Source organism: Equus przewalskii, chromosome 22 (assembly GCF_037783145.1).
Source record: "Equus przewalskii isolate Varuska chromosome 22, EquPr2, whole genome shotgun sequence".
Taxonomy (NCBI): domain Eukaryota; kingdom Metazoa; phylum Chordata; class Mammalia; order Perissodactyla; family Equidae; genus Equus; species Equus przewalskii.
The window spans coordinates 24871542-24889883 of NC_091852.1; the positions used below are offsets into that span (position 1 = coordinate 24871542).

The 18342-nt window shown below is 34.6% G+C and overlaps 1 protein-coding gene across 6 annotated transcripts in view; it reads left to right on the top strand.

The window, feature by feature from the left end:
• Window positions 1-18342, top strand: part of JAK2 (Janus kinase 2) — a 136287-nt gene that overhangs the window by 108528 nt on the left and 9417 nt on the right. For all 6 annotated transcript variants that reach the window (XM_008525246.2, XM_070589991.1, XM_070589989.1 and 3 more), the window contains 3 exons: window positions 15372-15561; window positions 16175-16299; window positions 16470-16642. In XM_008525246.2, the coding sequence (XP_008523468.2) occupies window positions 15372-15561; window positions 16175-16299; window positions 16470-16642 (488 nt within the window). The remainder of the gene's footprint in view (window positions 1-15371; window positions 15562-16174; window positions 16300-16469; window positions 16643-18342) is intronic.

The following is an 18342-nucleotide window of genomic DNA, read 5'->3' on the forward strand; positions in this document are numbered from 1 at the left end:
GGCTAATATTCCCAAAAAACCCCAAACAAACAAAAATACAAAAAATTATTTTCTCTGTGATACTGAACAAGCCATTTAATCTTTCTAGTCCTTAGATCCAGGCTTTAATGGGTGTTGTATCTCCCAGAGGTTCTTTTGGTAGACTATAGAGAAAGTTTTAGAAAATAAAATCCAATTTATTTGAAGTGATAGGGAGTAATCTAGTAAAATTTCATTATCTTCAATTGATATAGATGTTTGTAACAAGCTTTTAAATTTTCCATCTTTTCTCAGTTTTTAATATGAATATGAATATATGAGCATTTGTATGTTTAAGGCCATTTTATAGGAAAAAAGTCAATATTTCAAATTCCAAAATCCAAGAAAAACCATCCTTCACTATTAGAGTCAGAACATTTTAAATCAGTGGATGAAAATCTGAGGACAATCTAGGAACTAGACATCTTTGGAAGATCTGAATTACTTTGAAATTTTTAGTTTTTTCCCTGAAATGATTTGGTTTTAATATATAAATATTTGAGTCCCTGCTAAGTGCCAGGTACTCTACTGGTCACTGTGGTTATGAGATATAGTCAATGCCTCTGTAAAGTTTACAGCTTACTTGGAGGAGGTGGGTAGCAAACTAACAATGATGGAACAGAGTGATAAGATATACTCTATTTAAATTTCACCCTAATCACAGTTTCTAAGATTTTCATAAGATGTGATTTAATACAAATGTCAATGTTGTAATTATTTCATGTATATTTATGAACTGTTAAAGTATTGATTTTGAGATATCACATGGCTTCCTAATTACAAGTTGCTTTTTCATACGAAGTTTCTTTAACATAGCCCTTACATAATTTTGGTTATTAGTTTTAGTGAACTTTTTAAAAAATAGAATGCAACACCGTGTTGTTATTCAGTACTTGATGGGAATTTGTTTAGAATTATCCAGAAATTATTCCTAAGGTAATGGTTCTGCAGTAAATTGTAGTGTACCTATCTAAACAAGAATATTATAAAATTATTTTTAGGAATATTATCTGGCATTATTAGGTTATGTTTGTTTTCAAAGAACTTCTTATTCTTTATAATTACCCTAGAATCTCATGAATTTGGACTTAATTCAATATCTGCAATAAGTAAAACAGCTAAATGTAAGAAAACGTAAATCACACTCTTAAAATACACTGTTATAAATGGCTAATATTTAGGCATATAAGCCATCCAAGTAAATGTGACACATATTTACATATATTCATAGATTGTAGTTACTTAGGAAAAGTAACTTTCAAGTTAATAAAACTACCTTTCAGTATTTCAGTTACTACCCTGTGATTTACTGTTCACTTATTCAGACTACTCTTATTTAAAATTTCTGATTTTTTCATTTTCTAAAAATAATGGATATTTAAACTTCCTTAAAATATAATTACAGTTCTGCACTTTTCATGTAGCTTATTTAGATAGTTAATCAAAATTGTATATTTCTATTATTCAGTTATTTCTTTATTAAATGTTAAGGTACTTATTCATAGCATGTGGTAAAGACTGATTTAGGGGCAGAAATGAATTAGGAAGTGTAAATTAGGAGGTAATGGACTATTTCTAACAGCCTTAAGCTTTCAGCCGTTCCTTGAAAATGAATGTTCCAGACAACAAAGTGTGCATCTTCTCTATCTCTTGGCTCCTTTAAAAACAGATAGATTTTAATCTCAAGTTAGTGCAGAACTTCTAGTGATTGTTTGTAAAAAATAAATAAATAAATAAGAAAGCGATAATATTAAAGGATGAAGCTTTCTAAAAACATTGAAAACAAGTTTTTTTAATTGAAGTATAATTGACATACAATATTCTATTCAAGTGTACATCACAGTGATTTTATTTATTTTTTTTGAGGAAGATTAGCCCTGAGCTAACTGCTGCCAATCCTCCTCTTTTTGCTGAGGAAGGCTGGCCCTGAGCTAACATCCGTGCCCATCTTCCTCTACTTTATATGTGGGACGCCTGCCACAGCACGGCTTGCCAAGCGGTGCCATGTCTGCACTCGGAATCTGAACCAGTGAACCCTGGGCTCCCGAAGTGGAACGTGCGCACTTAATCGCCCTGTGCCACCAGGCTGGCCCAATTTGATATTTAAATACATTACAAAATGATCACCATGATAAGTGTAATTACCATCTGTTACCATACAAAGTTATTACAATATTATTGGCTATATTCCCTATGCTCTACATTACATCCCCATGACTTACTGATTTTATAACTGGAAGTTTGTACCTCTTAATCTCCTTTGCCTATTTCACCCACTCCCTAACTTGCCCCCAACTCTGGTAACCACCAGTTTGTTTCATCTATCTGTGGAGTTTGTTTCCATTTTGTGTGTTCATTTGTTTTGTTTTGTTTTTTTAGAGCCCACATATAGTGAAATCATACAGTATTTGTATTTCTGACTTATTTCACTTAGCAAAATACACTCTAGGTCCCCCCTTGTTGTCACAAATGGCAAGATCTCATTCTTTTTTATGGCTGAGAAATATCCATGTGCGGCACACACACACCCCTCCCCCGACATCTTCTTTATCCATATATCTATCTGTGGACACTTGGGTTGCTTCCATATCTTGACTATTGTAAATAATGCTGCAGTGAGCATAGGGTGCATATGTCTTTTTGAGTTAGTCTTTTCATTTTCTTTGGATAAATACCCAGAAGTGGAGTTGCTGGATCATATGGTAATTCTATTTTTAATTTTTTGAGGAACCTCTATACTGTTTTCCGTAGTGGCTGCACCGATTTACATTCCCACCAATAGTGTATGAGGGTTCTCTTTTCTACACATCTTCACCAAAGCTTGTTAATTTTTGTCTTTTTTATAATAGCTATTCTAACACATGTGAGGTGATACTTCATTGTGGTTTTGATTTGCATTTCCCCAATGATTAGTACTGTTGAGTATCTTTTCATGTGCCTGTTTGCCATCTGTATTTCTTCTTTGGAAAAATGTCTGTTCAAGTCCCCTGCCCATTTTTTAATCAGGTTGTTTGTTTTTTTAATATTAAGGTGCATAAGTTCTTTATATATTTTGGATATTATCCCCTTACTGGATATGTGATTTGCAAATATCTTCTCCCATTCAGTAGGTTGCCTTTTTGTTTCGTTGATGGTTTCCTTTACTGTGCAAAAGCTTTTTAGTTTGATGTAGTCCTACTTGTTTATTTTTGCTTTCATTGCCCTTGCCTAAGGAGACTGGTCCAAAAAAATATTGTTAAGATGATGTGAAAGAGCTGATTGCCTATGTTTTCTTCTAGGAGTTTTATGGTTTCAGGTATCACATTTATCACTTTAACCCATTTTGAATTTATTTTTGTATAAGGTGTAAGATGGTGGTCCAGTTTCATTTTTTTGCATGTAGCTTTCCAGTTTTCTCAACACCATTTGTTGAAGAGACTGTCTTTTTCTCAGTGTATATTCTTGCCTCCTTTGTCATAAAGTAATTGACTTTATATGTGTGGGTTTATTTCTAGACTCTCTATTCTATTCCATTGATCCATGTGTCTGTGTTTGTACTGGTACCATACTGTTTTGATTACTGTAGCTTTGTAGTATAGTTTTAAATCAGGGAGCTTGATACCTCCAGCTTTATTTTTCTTTCTCAAGATTGCTTTGGCTATTTGGGGTCGTTTGTGGTTCCATACAAATTTTAGGATTCTTTATTCTAGTTCTGTGAAAAATGGCTTTAGTATTTTGATGGGGATTGCATTGACTCTGTAGATTGCTTTGGGTAGAATGAACATTTTAACAGTATTAATTATTCCAATCCATGAGCATGGTACATCATTCCATTTATTTATGTTGTCTTCATTTTCTTTCATTGGTGTCTTATAGTAGCCAGAGTACAGGTCTTTCACCAACTTGGTTAAATTTATTCCTTGGTATTTTATTCTTTTTGATGCAATTGTAAATAGGGTTGTTTTCTGAATTTCTCCTTCTGATAGCTCATTATTAATATACAGAAATGCAACCTATTTCTGTACAGTCATATAATGAAGTATAATGAAGTTTTGGTCAGTGATGGACTGCATATACAAGTGATGTTCACATAATGGTGAAATCACCAAACGATGCATTTCTAAGCACATATCCCTGTCATTAAGCGATGCATGACTGTATATTAATTTTGTATCCAACTTTACTGAATTCATTAATTGGTTCTAATAGGTTTTTGTTGGAGTCTTTAGGATTTTCTATACATAGTATTATGTCATCTGCAAATAGTGACAATTTTATTTCTTCCTTTCCAATTTGGATGCCTTTTATTTATTTTTCTTGCCTTATTGCTGTGACTAGGACTTCCAATACTATGTTGAATAAGAGTGGCAGGAGTGGTCATCCTTGTCTTATTCCTGATCTTAGAGGAAAAGCTTTTAGCTTTCACCACTGAGTATGTTAGCTGTGAGTTTGCCATGTATGGCCTTTATTATGTTGAGGTATGTTCCTTCTGTATCCACTTTGTTCAGAGTTTTTTTTTTTTTTTTAAAGATTTTATTTTTTTCTTTTTCTCCTCAACGCCCCCCAGTACATAGTTGTATATTCTTCGTTGTGGGTCCTTCTAGTTGTGGCATGTGGGATGCTGCCTCAGCGTGGTCTGATGAGCAGTGCCATGTCCGCGCCCAGGATTCGAACCAATGAAACACTGGGCCGCCTGCAGCGGAGCGCGCGAACTTAACCACTCGGCCACGGGGCCAGCCCCTGTTCGGAGTTTTTATCATAAATGGATGTTGAATTTTGTCAAATGCTTTTTCTGCATCTATCAAGATGATCATGTGATTTTTATCTTCCATTTTATGTGGTGTATCACTTTGAATGATTTGCAGATACTGAACCATCTTTTATTGTGGTGTATGATCCTTTTAATGTATTGTTGAATTTGATTTGCTAATATTTAGTTGAGGATTTTTGCATCTGTGTTCATCAGAGATATTGGCCTGTAATTTTCTTTTCTTGTGGTGTCTTTGTCTGGTTTTGGTATCAGGATAATAATGCTGGCCTTGTAAAATGAGTTTAGGAGTATTCCTTCCTCTTCAAATTTTTGGAATAATTTGAGAAAGATAGGCATTAATTCTTCTTTAAATGTTTGGTAGAATTCACCTATGAAGTCTTCTGGTATTGGACTGTTACTTTTTGGGGAGTTTTTAAATTACCAGTTCAATTTTGTTACTTGTAATGAGGCTCTTCAGATTTTCTATTTACTAATGATTCAGTCTTGGAAAGTTAGTGTTTCTAGGAATTTATCCATTCTTCTAGGTTTTCCAATTTGTTGGCCTAAAATGGTTCATAGTAGTCTCTTATGATTAATTGTATTTCTGTAGTGTGAGTTGTAACTTATCTTTCATTTCTGATTTTGTTTATTTGATCCCCCTCTCTTTTTTTCTTAATGAGTCTGGCTAAAGGTTTATCAATTTTATTTTTCAATAAAAATAAGCTTTAGTCTCATTGATTTTTTCCTATTGTTTTTTTAGTCTCCATTTCATTTATTTCCATTCTGATCTTTATTATTTGTTTCCTACTACTAACTTTGGGCTTTGTTTGTTCTTTGTTTTCTAGTTCCTTTAAGTTGGTGGTAGATTGTTTATTTGAGATTTTTCTTGTTTCTTGATGTGGGCCTGTATCACTGTGAACTTCTCTCTTAGAACTGCTTTTGCTGTGTCACATAGATTTTGGAGAGTTGTGTTTCCATTTTGGTTTTCTCTCAAGGTATTTTTTTATTTTCTCTCTGATTTCGTCATTGACCCATTGGTTGTTTAATAGCGTGTTGTTTAGTCTCCATGTGTTAGTGTCTTTTTTCAGAGTTCTTTTTGTAACTGACTACTAGTTTCGTACCATCGTGGTCAGAAAAGATACTTGATATGATTTCAGTCTTGACTTTATTGAGATTTGTTTTGTGGTCTAACATGTGATCTGTCCTGAAAAATGTTCCATGTGCACTTGAAAAGAATGTTTATTCTGTAGTTTTGGGATGGAATGTTCTGTATATATCTATTAAGTCCATCTGGTTTAATGTGTCATTTACGGCCAATGTTTCCTTATTGATTTTCTGTCTGGATGAGCTATCCATTGATGTAAGTGGGGTATTAAAGTCTGCTATTACTGTACTCTTGTCAATCTCTCCCGTTATGTCTGTTAATATTTGCTTTATTTATTTAGGTGCTCCTATGTTGGGTGCATAAATATTTTTAAATGCTATATCCTCTTGCTGGATTGACTCCTTTATTATGTAATGCCCTTCTTTGTCTTTTGTTACAGTCTTTGCTTTGAAGCCTGTTTTGTCTGATATGAGTATTGCTACCACAGCTTTCTTTTCATTTCCATTTGCATGGAATACTTTTTTCCATTCCTTCACTTTTGGTCTTTGTGTGTCTTTAGATCTGAATTGAGCCTCTTGTAGGCAGCATATAGATAGGTCTTGTTTATTTTATCCATTTAGCCACCTTATGTCTTTTGATTGGAGCATTAAGTCAATTTACATTAAAGTTAATTTTTGATAGTATGTATTTATTGCTATTTTAATTGTTTTTTGGTGGTTTTTGTAGTTCTCTGTTCCTTTCTTCTGTTGGTCTTTTCTCTTGTGGCTTGATGATTTTTTTTGTTGTTTGGGTTTCTTTATTTTTTTGTGTATCTGTTGTAGGGTTTTAGTTACCATAAGGTTCATTTATATTCACTTATATATATAGTAGTCTGTTTTAAGCTGATAGTCACTAAAGATCAAATGCATTCTAAAAGCAGTACATTTTTACTCCCTCCTCCCACGTTGTATGTTTTTGGCATCCTATTTTACACCTTTTTATTTTGTGTATCTCTTAACTACTTATTTAGTTACAGTTGATTTTACTACTTTTGTCTTTCATACTAGCTTTTTAAGTGGCTGATCTATGCCTTTACTGTATATTTGCCTTTACTGGTGAGATTTTTTTCTTTCATGTATTTTCTTATTTCTAGTTATGGCCTTTTCTTTTTTGCTTAAAGAAGACCCTTTAACATTTCTTGTAAGCCCAGTTTAGTAGTTAGTGATGAATTCCTTTAGTTTTTGCTTGTCTGGGAAACTCTTTATCTCTCTTTTAATTCTGAATGATAACCTTGCTGAGTAGCATTCGTGGTTGTAAGTTTTTTCCTTTCAGCACTTTAAATATATTGTGCTACTCCTTTTTGGCCTGCAAAGTTTCTGCTGAAAAGTCAGCTGATAGTCTGATGGGGTTTCCCTTGTATGTGACTAGTTCTCTTGCTGCCTTTAAGATTCTCTTTAACTTTTGCCATTTTAATTATAATATGTCTTGGTGTGAGTCTCTTTGGGTTCATCTTGTTTGGGACTCTGCTTCCTGGACCTGGATGTCTGTTTCCTTCCCCAGGTTAGAAAAGTTTTCAGCCATTATTTCTTCAAATAAGTTTTCTGCCCCTTTCTCTATGTCTTCTTCTTCTGAGATCCCTATACTGTGAATATCACTATTCTTGATGTTGTTCCAGAGCTCCCTTAAAGTATGCTCATTTTTTTAAATTCTTTTTTCTTTTTGCTGCTCTGATTGAGTGATTTCCACTATTCTGTCTTCCAGATTGCTGATCTGGACTTCTGTATCAGATAATCTGCTAGTTCCCTCTAGTGTATTTTTTATTTCAGTTATTTTATTCTTCAGCTCTGATTTGGTCCTTCTTATATTTTCTAATTCTTCGTTGAAGTTCTCACTGGCTTCTTTCATTCTTCTGCTGAGTTCAGTGAGTGTTCTTATGACAATTACTTTGAACTCTCAGGTAAATTACTTATATCCATTTTATTAGAGATTTTTTTCCTGGGGTTTTATTTTGTTCTTTCATTTGAAACATATTCTTTTGTCTTTTCATTTTGTTTGACTTTCTGTGTTTGTTTCTATGAATTAGGCAAAACCAGCTACCTTTCCCAGTCTTGAAGGAGTGACCTTCTGTAGGAGCATCCCTTGTGTAGACTGCAGGTGGCAGGCAACTTTGGCAGGCTGGCTAGAAGTGGAGTAGGTGTGGGTCAGGGGGGTCCCAGGGCAAGCTGTGTTGGGGTTGCCTTGGTGGGATGACTAAAGCTGAAGTGAGCCATGGCTGGAGAGTCCCAGGGCATTTCACACAATGGCCACCCCGATGGGATGGCTGAAGCGGGTGTGGGCCAGAGTGTCCCAGAGCACACTGTGCGAGAGCAGCCTTGGTAAGACTGCTGGAGCTGCTGTGGGCCTGGGGTGTGCTGCGGTGGCCTTCGCAGGCTGGCTAGAGTGCCTGGGCTGTGCTCCCACCTGTGCTATCAAGGTTGAGGGGGAGCACACAAAATGGTGCTCATTAGCACCTCTGACCCCAGTTCCCTGAGCTTTTGGCAAATGTTCTAGGGTTAGTAAATGGATTTCCTTCATGGATAGTCTGGATGCCCTTAAACCACTGTTTTTCACTGTGCCCCAGGGCGGGCTCATCTGTGTGCAGGCCCCTCAGTGATATCCCTCCCTACTGCAGGTCTCTGTGTCAGGAGTGGAGTTCCCGTCGATACTGTGTCTCCATCTCTCCCACTGATCTCTATGTGGTTCCTCTATTGTTAGTTGTGCAGAAGCTGTTTTTTCAGCTCTCAGTTCTTCTTCAGGAGGAATTGCTTTATATGTAGGTGTAGATTCAGTGTGTCCGTTGGAGAAGTTGAGTTCAGGGTCTTCCTATGCCACCATCTTGGACCCCTCCACCAAACAAAAATCCCTTTTTAGAGTGATATAATAAACCTTGAAATTTGCTTTTTAAAATCAGACCTTCCCGTCCCCTAGATTCTATCTGTAAAATTTGTAGTATATCTCCCACATCACCAGTTTTGTCGTCTTAAAATAACTAAAAATTTTAATTTCACTTTTAAACTGTCTTAAGTATCTCTTAAGTATCTTATCGTAAGCATATTCCTGAATAAAAGGAAAATAGAAATTTCTGTTTATACTTAGTGTTTCCTCACATAGCGAGTGCCATATTAGTGTTATCCATGCCATAAAGATTTTCCTAAAATGTCTCCAGCTGTCACTGATTTTCCTCTTTTCTGGAATCGCATTGCATTTATTGTCTCTTCCACACAATTTAGTTCTTAATTGCAGTCTTTTGTTGTTTATTAGATCTTGGTTTTTACTAGCCTGTTTTTTTTTAACTTAAAAAATGTTACCTTAATGAAGAAGTGAAACTCTTGCTGCTTGCAGAGGACATGATCTTATATATAGAAAACCCCAAAGAATCCATTGGTAAACTATTAGAAATAATCAACAACTACAGCAAAGTTGCAGGGTATAAAATCAACTTACATAAATCAGTAGCATTTCTATACTCTAATAACAAACTAACAGAAAAAGAACTCAAGAACACAATCCCATTCACAATCGCATCAAAAAGAATAAAATACCTTGAGGTAAATTTAATCAAGGAAGTGAAAGACCTATACAACTAAAACTACAAGACTTTCCTGAAAGAAATTGATGACTACATAAAGAGATGGAAAGACATTCCATGTGCATGGATTGGAAGAATAAACCTAGTTAAAATGTCCATACTACCTAAAGCAATCTACAGATTCAACGCAATCCCACTCAGAATCCCAATGACATTCTTTACAGAAATTGAACAAAGAATCCTAAAATTCATATGGGGCAACAAAAGACCCCAAATTGCTAAAGCAATTCTGAGAAAAAAGAACAAAACGGGACGCATCACAATCCCTGACTTCAAAGCATACTACAAAGCTATAGTAATCAAAACAGCATAGTACTGGTACAAAAACAGGTGCACAGATCAATGGAACAGCATTGAAAGCCCGGAAATAAAACCACACGTCTATGGTCAGCTGATCTTCGACAAAGGAGGTGAGGGCATACAATGGAGAAAAGAAAGTCTCTTCAACAAATGGTGCTGGGAAAACTGGGCAGCCACATGTAAAAGAATGAAAATTGGCCATTCTTTTTCACCATTCACAAAAATAAACTCAAAATGAATCAAAGCCCTAAAGGTAAGACCCAAAACCATAAGGCTTCTAGAGGAAAATGTAGGCAATACACTCTTTGACATCAGTATTAAAAGGATCTTTTCAGACACCATGTCTTCTCAGACAAGGAAAACAATAGAAAGAATAAACAAATGGGACCTCATCAGATTAAAGAGCCTCTTCAAGGCAAATGAAAACAGGATTGAAACAAAAAAACAACCCACTAACTGGGAAAAAATATTTGCAAATCTTATATCCGACAAAAGGTTAATCTCCATACTATATAAAGAGCTCACACAACTCAACCACAAAAAATCAAACAAATCAATCAAACAATGGGCAGGGGACATGAACAGACATTTCTCCAAAGAGGATATACGGATGGCCAATAGGCACATGAAAAGATGCTCATCATCACTGATCATCAGAGAAATTCAAGTCAAAACTATACTAAGATATCACCTTACACCTGTTAGAATGGCAAAAATAACCAAAGAGTAACAAATGTTGGAGAGGTTGGGAAGAAAAAGGAACCCTCATACACTGCTGGTGGGAATGCAAACTGGTGCAGCCACTATGGAAAACAGTATGGAGATTTCTGAAAAAATTAAAAATAGAAATACCACATGACCCAGCCATCCCACTACTGGGTATCTATCCAAAGAACTTGAAGTCAGCAATTCCAAAAGTGCCATGCACCTCTATGTTCAGTGCAGCATTATTTACAATAGCCAAAACCTGGAAGCAACCTAAGTGCCCATCAACTGATGGTTGGATAAAGAAGAGGTGGTATATATATACAATGGAGTATTACTCAACCATAAAAAAAAAATAAAATCATCCCATTCACAACAACATGGATGGACCTTGAGAGTATTAAGTGAAATAAGTGAGATAGAGAAAGACAATCTCTGTATGACTCCACTCATATGTGGAAGTTAAACATGTAGACAAAGAGAACAGATTAGTGGATACCAGGGGAAAGGGGGAGTATGGGGTGGGCACAAAGGGTGAAGTGGTGCACCTACAACACGACTGACAAACAATAATGTACAACTGAAATTTCACAAGGTTGTAAACTATCATAATCTCAATAAAAAGTTAAAAAAAAATGTTGCCTTAGCCGCTAACACTTTACTAGGTACATATGTTGAAGTAAAACAATGAGTATAATGATTATAATTCAGCAATATATACTGATATTTAAGAAATAGACATAACAAAGAGTACTTCAAAACATCACTAATTTAGGTTAACAAGGAGGAAAAATCAGACTAAATTATAAAGTATTTTTTCTTTTTTAAAGTTATGAAAGTGATATGTATTTTTTGTAGAGAAATTGGAAAATACACATGCATTTCCTTCATTCTAGTCTCTACACACAGACTGTTTCAAAAGTGAAACCATAATATATATACACTTTTCTATCTTGCTATTTTTCATTTATTATATGATCATATGTTATTAGTATTCTTTTTTTTTCCATTTTTTTCTTTTTTTTTTGAGGAAGATTAGCCCTGAGCTAACTACTGCCAGTCCTCCTGTTTTTTGCTGAGGAAGCCTGGCCCTGAGCTCACATCCGTGCCCATCTTCCTCTACTTTATACTTGAGATGCCTACCACAGCATGGCATGCCAAGCGGTGCCATGTCCGCACCCAGGATCGGAACCAGCGAACCCCGGGCCGCCGAGAAGCGGATCGTGCGAACTTAACCGCTGCGCCACCGGGCCGGCCCCCTATTAATATTCTTTTGAAACATAATTTTAAAAGCGAATGTACTATAATTTGTTTACAACATTTCCCCTTATTGCAACTTTGAGTTACTTTCCTTTTGATTTTTAACATTTTTAGTTTTTACATAGTTCTTTGGGCTTAAAATCATTTTAAACATAATAAAAATTGAGGAGACTGTAAGGAAGGCATTTTCAAAATATACTTTCAACCAAATAATTTCTCAGTAATTTAGTTTGCAGGAAATGAAAAGAAAATGGTATGGTCTTTAGTCGATTGTAGGTATTTTAATGTGGATATTTCCTGGCTGCATTTAACACTATAATAGTAATTTCATCTTTGCCTGTTTGAAAGAATTGATGTGTTCAGTGGTCTGTTTGGCTATTTGTATTTTGTATTGCCTTATTGAAACAATCTAAAATGCCATTCCTACAAAAGTGATGCATCTCACCTTTCATTTTATTAAAAAACAGCTATTGATGTACATTCCTTTATTATCCTTTTCAATTAGCAGCATGGCGAAATATTCAAAAGAAGAATTTTTACTTAAAATTATATCTGTTTTTTAAATGAAGAGAAATAATGGTAAATTTTAATTTAATATTCAAAAAAAGAGCTAAGAAAATATTGTGAAACCTTTCTTCTGCTAATTGAGTTTCAAAATGAGTATGTTCTTCCTTTATCTTCATGCCTACATATACTTATATTGTTTACCTCTTCACCTCAACTAAAACCTAGCTTTTTAAAATCCTCTTTATTCCTTGTTCCTCCATGGTGCAGATCTGGGATACAAAGATCTGGACCTCACTGCTACCACTTTCAAACTATCAGCATCATTTATATTCCTCTGTGATTGTTATTCTCTCCTTGTCTCATCATTGGCCAATATCTTAGTCAGTGCTCCACATCCCTTGACTACTTTTGGTGCTCATTGTTTTCATCTTCACATAAGGTCATTATTTTGGGCACCTTTCAATTACCTTTTTAAAATTCCTCAACTTCTATACCCCGAATCTATGTCTATGTTAAATGAGTTCACTTTGAACTCTATAATCCCTCACAATAATTTTACTTATGAAGTTTCAGACCCTGAAATCTCTTTGTCTAACTATAACTTTGTCTCTTTTGAGTCTTCCCAACACATAAATCCTTCTTTTTGAATCTTTGTTATTGCCGGTGTTTTTGACCCTTTCCTCTTCCTAAAAGCTATTAAGTAACTTCTAGATTCAGCTCTCTCCTTTCCTAAGCTGGGTAGATCTCTTGGTGGACCATTTAAACTCTGCTTTCATTGGTGTCCACAATTATATCACCCTCATCCCTTGATTATCTGTTTTATTTTCCCTGTCATTTCCTAGTACAGAAACAATACAATTCAGAATTTTTTTTTTCTATTTGTGCTTCCATCTCTCAGTGTAAGAAAAAATCAGATATAAATGTTTATTTTCTTTGTTGCAAATTGATTGCCAACATTAACTGGCACTTAGGACTCTTTTATTCTCCATGGTTTGATTTCTTCTCTGGTGCCCATTCCAAACATTACAGTTCCTTCTCGTTTGCTATCTTCAATCTATCTCTTCACGCTCAGTGTTTGCTTTCACCTTCTTCTTCCAAACGAAAACAGAGACATTCCTACTTAAAACACTGAGATTGGGGGCTGGCCCCGTGGCCGAGTGGTTAAGTTCGCGCGCTGCGCTGCAGGTGGCCCAGTGTTTCGTTGGTTCGGGTCCTGGGCGCGGACATGGCACTGCTCGTCATACCACGCTGAGGCAGCGTCCCGCATGCCACAACTAGAGGAACCCACAACGAAGAATACACAACTATGTACCGGGGGGCTTTGGGGAGAAAAAGGAAAAAATAAAATCTTTAAAAAAAAACACTGAGATTGATTTGTGCCTATCAAATTGACAAAGATTTAGCGAAACTATAATGGCCAGTGTTGGCAGGATATGATAAAATTGACACTTTTCTCACTGTTTATTAGAACATAAATTGGTAGCCCCTGCAAGAGAGCTTCTGCTGCAGCATGTATCAGGGGCCTTTGAAATATCCATATTCTTTAAACAGCTAATTCCACTTTAAAGAAAGTATCCCTAATAGAGATGTCCGTAGATAGTTATGAATATCATTGAAATGACATGAATGTATTAATTTTTTAAACTTTTCTATACATTATACATTTATCTTTCCAATTTTAAAAGTTCATGAGATAATATACAAAAATTAAAAATCATATTTTCAAGGAGTATATAATGGCACTGGAAAATAAATTTTATTGACAATGTTAATTAGGAGGAAAGAATATGACACTCTATTATTTCCCACTTTTGTTTTTTAAATTATGTTTTGGAATAATTTCTCACAACAGCAATATGAGATATTTTATTATCCTCCATTTTAAGAAGTAGAAAGCTGGTATTAGAGAGAGAAGTGACTTGCCCAAGGTCCCAAAGAGAGTAAGTAGTGGACTAAGATTCTAGCTCCAATCTGTCTGACTCCAGAGTCCCAGGTCTTATCAACCTTGCTGTGTGGCCTGTGTAATTGGAGGTTTAACTTTGGGTTTACATATGGTCTAGGTTTTGTTTTAATTGACTTTAAGTATATAATTGAAAATATAGTCACTTTGAATCTTGTAGCTCAAGGACTACATTGTTTTATTTTTTAATAGTGCAATAATATCCAAAATATACTAATTTGATTAATGCCAAAAAATTTAATTTTAAATGTTGTGTATCAGTTTATCAATTCTATATAGGTAATGAATATTAAATAAAAACAGAATAGATTTCTTTGAAGACTTACATTTTAAAAAAATATAGGAACATCCCCATAAGCTAAGAATTTCTTACTTCCTTAAGCAATAAATCAGACCTTGTATTAGTCTGCTCTGGCTGCCATAACAAAATATCATAGATTAGGTGGCTTAAACAACAGACATTTGTTTCTCATAGTTCTGGAGGCTGGAACTTTCGAGATTAAGGTTCTAGCAGGGTTTCGTTTCTGGTGAGGACTGTCTTCTTGGTTGCATGTGGCCACCTTCTCATTGTATCCTCAAATAGCAGAGAGCTCTGGTGTCTCTTCTTGTAAAGGCACCAGGCCTGTCGGATTAAGCCCTCACCCTTATGACTTGTTTAACCTTTATCACCTCTTTGCAGGCCCTGCATCCAGATGCTCTCACATTGGGTTTAGAGCTTTATCATAGGAATTTTGTGGGGACATAGACATTCAATCCATAACAAACCTTTATTCCATCCAGCTCACTGACAGTGATATCAGAAGTTACCTTGTGAAGAAGCAAAGTTCTTCCTGGAAGTTAGAGATAGAAATTTAGGAATTTCCTGGCATGTCCCTTGATGTATCTTAATAATTAATGTTCATGATTTGTTTAAAGGCTTTTACAAATTGTATTATTTGGAAATTGCATTTTTAGAAATTGTTTATATTTCAGTCTGTAATTCCTTTTGAAGAAATTAAATATATAGGTTTACTACCCACCTGTTACAATTATTTCCTTTTCTTGTTCTGAAAGTTGCCTAATGTAAGCTTAGAGCTATGTCTGCTAATTCTAGCTACTGGAATTGCCTGTATATTTGGAAATTGTTAGTAATTTTTCTAGAAAACTTGAGATTTCTATCCTAATGTGATGTGTTGTTTAGGGTAATTTTGGGAGTGTGGAGATGTGCCGTTATGACCCTCTACAAGACAACACTGGGGAGGTGGTGGCTGTGAAAAAGCTCCAGCACAGTACTGAAGAGCACCTCAGAGACTTTGAAAGGGAAATTGAAATCCTTAAATCCCTGCAGCATGACAACATTGTAAAGTACAAGGGAGTGTGCTACAGTGCTGGTATGTTGCCCATTGAAACCTATTTTGAACTCAAGGTATGTCTTTGGCATCTTGGGTAGTATAAACATATAATGTCTCAAGATCTGGACTTAGAATATACCAGTGCCCAGAGGGAGAAGCATTCTGTATGACTGGAGATTTCGCTTGGTGATGGTGGGCTGTATAACTACAGGAAGTCTGTGGCTGATTGGTTAGTCATTCTCTTCACTGAGGATGCTGGTTACTGTTCTTGCTTAAACTTACCAAGAGAATATCATTTTTAAAGAAATGTTGTCTTTGTTCACATTTCCTATGAAAATACTGTTTTTAAGTTAGATACTTTTATTCGATATAGATGAGGAGAAAGGAAGTTTTCTCATCAGCTTATTTTGGTTTGCATAAAGGGTTACAGAACACTAAAACTTAACTATTTTTAAAGCTTCTTTTCAAAACTTTTTGATTCAAAAAGCCTGTGTTATTAACTACTACATCACATTTAATTTATAATCAAGTTTTGTCATCTTAGACTCAGATTTTATTTATCTTTAAATCATTCATCTGTGGTTGTTTTCTAATATTTCATCAGTAAAATATGGCAAGGTAAAACATTATGTTCCCATTTGTATATTAAAAGGCCGGCGTAATCTAAGATTAATTATGGAATATTTACCATATGGAAGTTTACGAGACTATCTCCAAAAACATAAAGAACGGATAGATCATAAAAAACTTCTGCAGTACACATCTCAGATATGCAAGGTACCTAATATTCTGGCTATTTGTTGTAGATGAAGAGAGCATGTTGAAGTAATTGTTAAGAAATTCTCTAGAGTTTTTCTTAGATAATTAAGGAAGTATACAAAGATAAGACCATTTAAATTGTTTATGTTTGTAAAACTAGCTAAAGAAAAATGTTATTTTATCCATAGGGTATGGAATATCTTGGTACAAAAAGATATATCCACAGGGATCTGGCAACAAGGAATATATTGGTGGAAAATGAAAACAGAGTTAAAATTGGAGATTTTGGGTTAACCAAAGTCTTGCCACAAGACAAAGAATACTACAAAGTGAAAGAACCTGGTGAAAGTCCCATATTCTGGTGAGTATATTTTAGTACAATAAAATGAAATTTTAGAGCACAAACTTCAAACTTTATTTTTACTATTATTAATAGTTCATCATTTATATATTTATAATAGTGAAAATTTATCACATGGTTACATTGGGCTAAATACATTTTATGGATTATTTCATTTAATCCTCATAACAACCTTTGGAGAATATGTATTATTCTCTCCATCTTAAGCATGAAGGAACTGAAGCGTAGACAGGTTAAATAGCTTGCTCACAGTCCCGTGATCAATAAATGGCAGAACTAGGATTCAAACCTGGATAGTCTGATCCCAGAGTTTGTGCTTTTAAGCTTTCTTAACTATTATGGTGCTCATGACATTAATTAAATATTTTATATGTTGCAGCAGTTTGAAGCTAAAGGTAACTTTTGATCTTCCATTAAAATTGTGAATTGCAAAGAACACACAAACCTAATTTTTTATATGGTATACATTATTGTTCTCATTGATATGTGCTTTGATGCAAGGTTTTCTTTTTTATGCCTGAGTTCATTTAAGGTACATTTTGTTTTATAGGGATAATTGGTGAAATTATATTTAAATGTTTGGTTTGGGATATACTCAAAATAGACTTTAACTCTGGTTTATTCATCTGCTGAAATAATGCTATTAAGATTATGTTGTTTCAATCAAATTTTAGTATTAAGGAATGGGTTTCATTTATTTTAAGTATATTTTATTTTACGTCTTGGGTATCTGACTTAGAATTACTAATATGTAACTGTCAATTTATAAATATTTCTCTGGGATTTATCAGAATTATTAGAAATGTATAGATTATTCAGTTAGCTACTGCTAAGTTCATGTATCACCTGTATGTGTTATTTATCTTCATTTTATTTTGTATCTGTGAATCTTACAACTTACCCCAGTAATCTACAGCTATTGCAAATTGTTAGGCTGGAAAGAAATTAGGCAAGAAAACACCAATGTTTTAGAACAAATGGATTATTTGCACAGAAGAATAATTTGTACTGGTATCGTGAATGTGTTTTAAAGAAGAATCCTTAACTTTCACAGATGCGTACTGTAATAATTATGGCTGAAATAATGTCATGTCTGGAATTCACTTCATATAAGTCTAGTGGGGTGGAGGTGGGGAGTAGTAGGTAAAACAAGGTGTGAGCAATGAATTTAACTAAGTGGCAGATACATGGTTGTTCATTGTTCTCTAATTTGTATATTTTTGAAATTTCTCATGATGATAAAAACACTTTTTAAGGACTATCCTGATGATAATTGTTAGCATTACCATCATCTAATTATTTTTAGGATAGAAGTGGAAAAAAAAAGGACTCATCTAAGCTTGACTATTTTGGTCATGTCCTCAGTGATACATGAATTTCATTCTTTTTTTCTAGAATAAGAAATTAAAGAAGTTAAATGGAATTAACTAGCAATCCATAAATATTAGTTATATGAATTTCCAGTGATTTGGGCATACTTAATAAATACAATGTAATAAACTTTTATTAAGTACCCACTGTGTTCCAAACACCATACAAGGAGATTGGGATAAGAAGATAGGATCAGCAACGGGAAAAAAGAACTGTCTCTTACTAGGAAGGCTGAACTAAAAGGAAAAGTTTGATATGGCAGGCCAATTCAACTGACAGGTCCACTACTCATAATCTCTTCCCTTTAAAAGCTCATAGTTTGGGGAAAA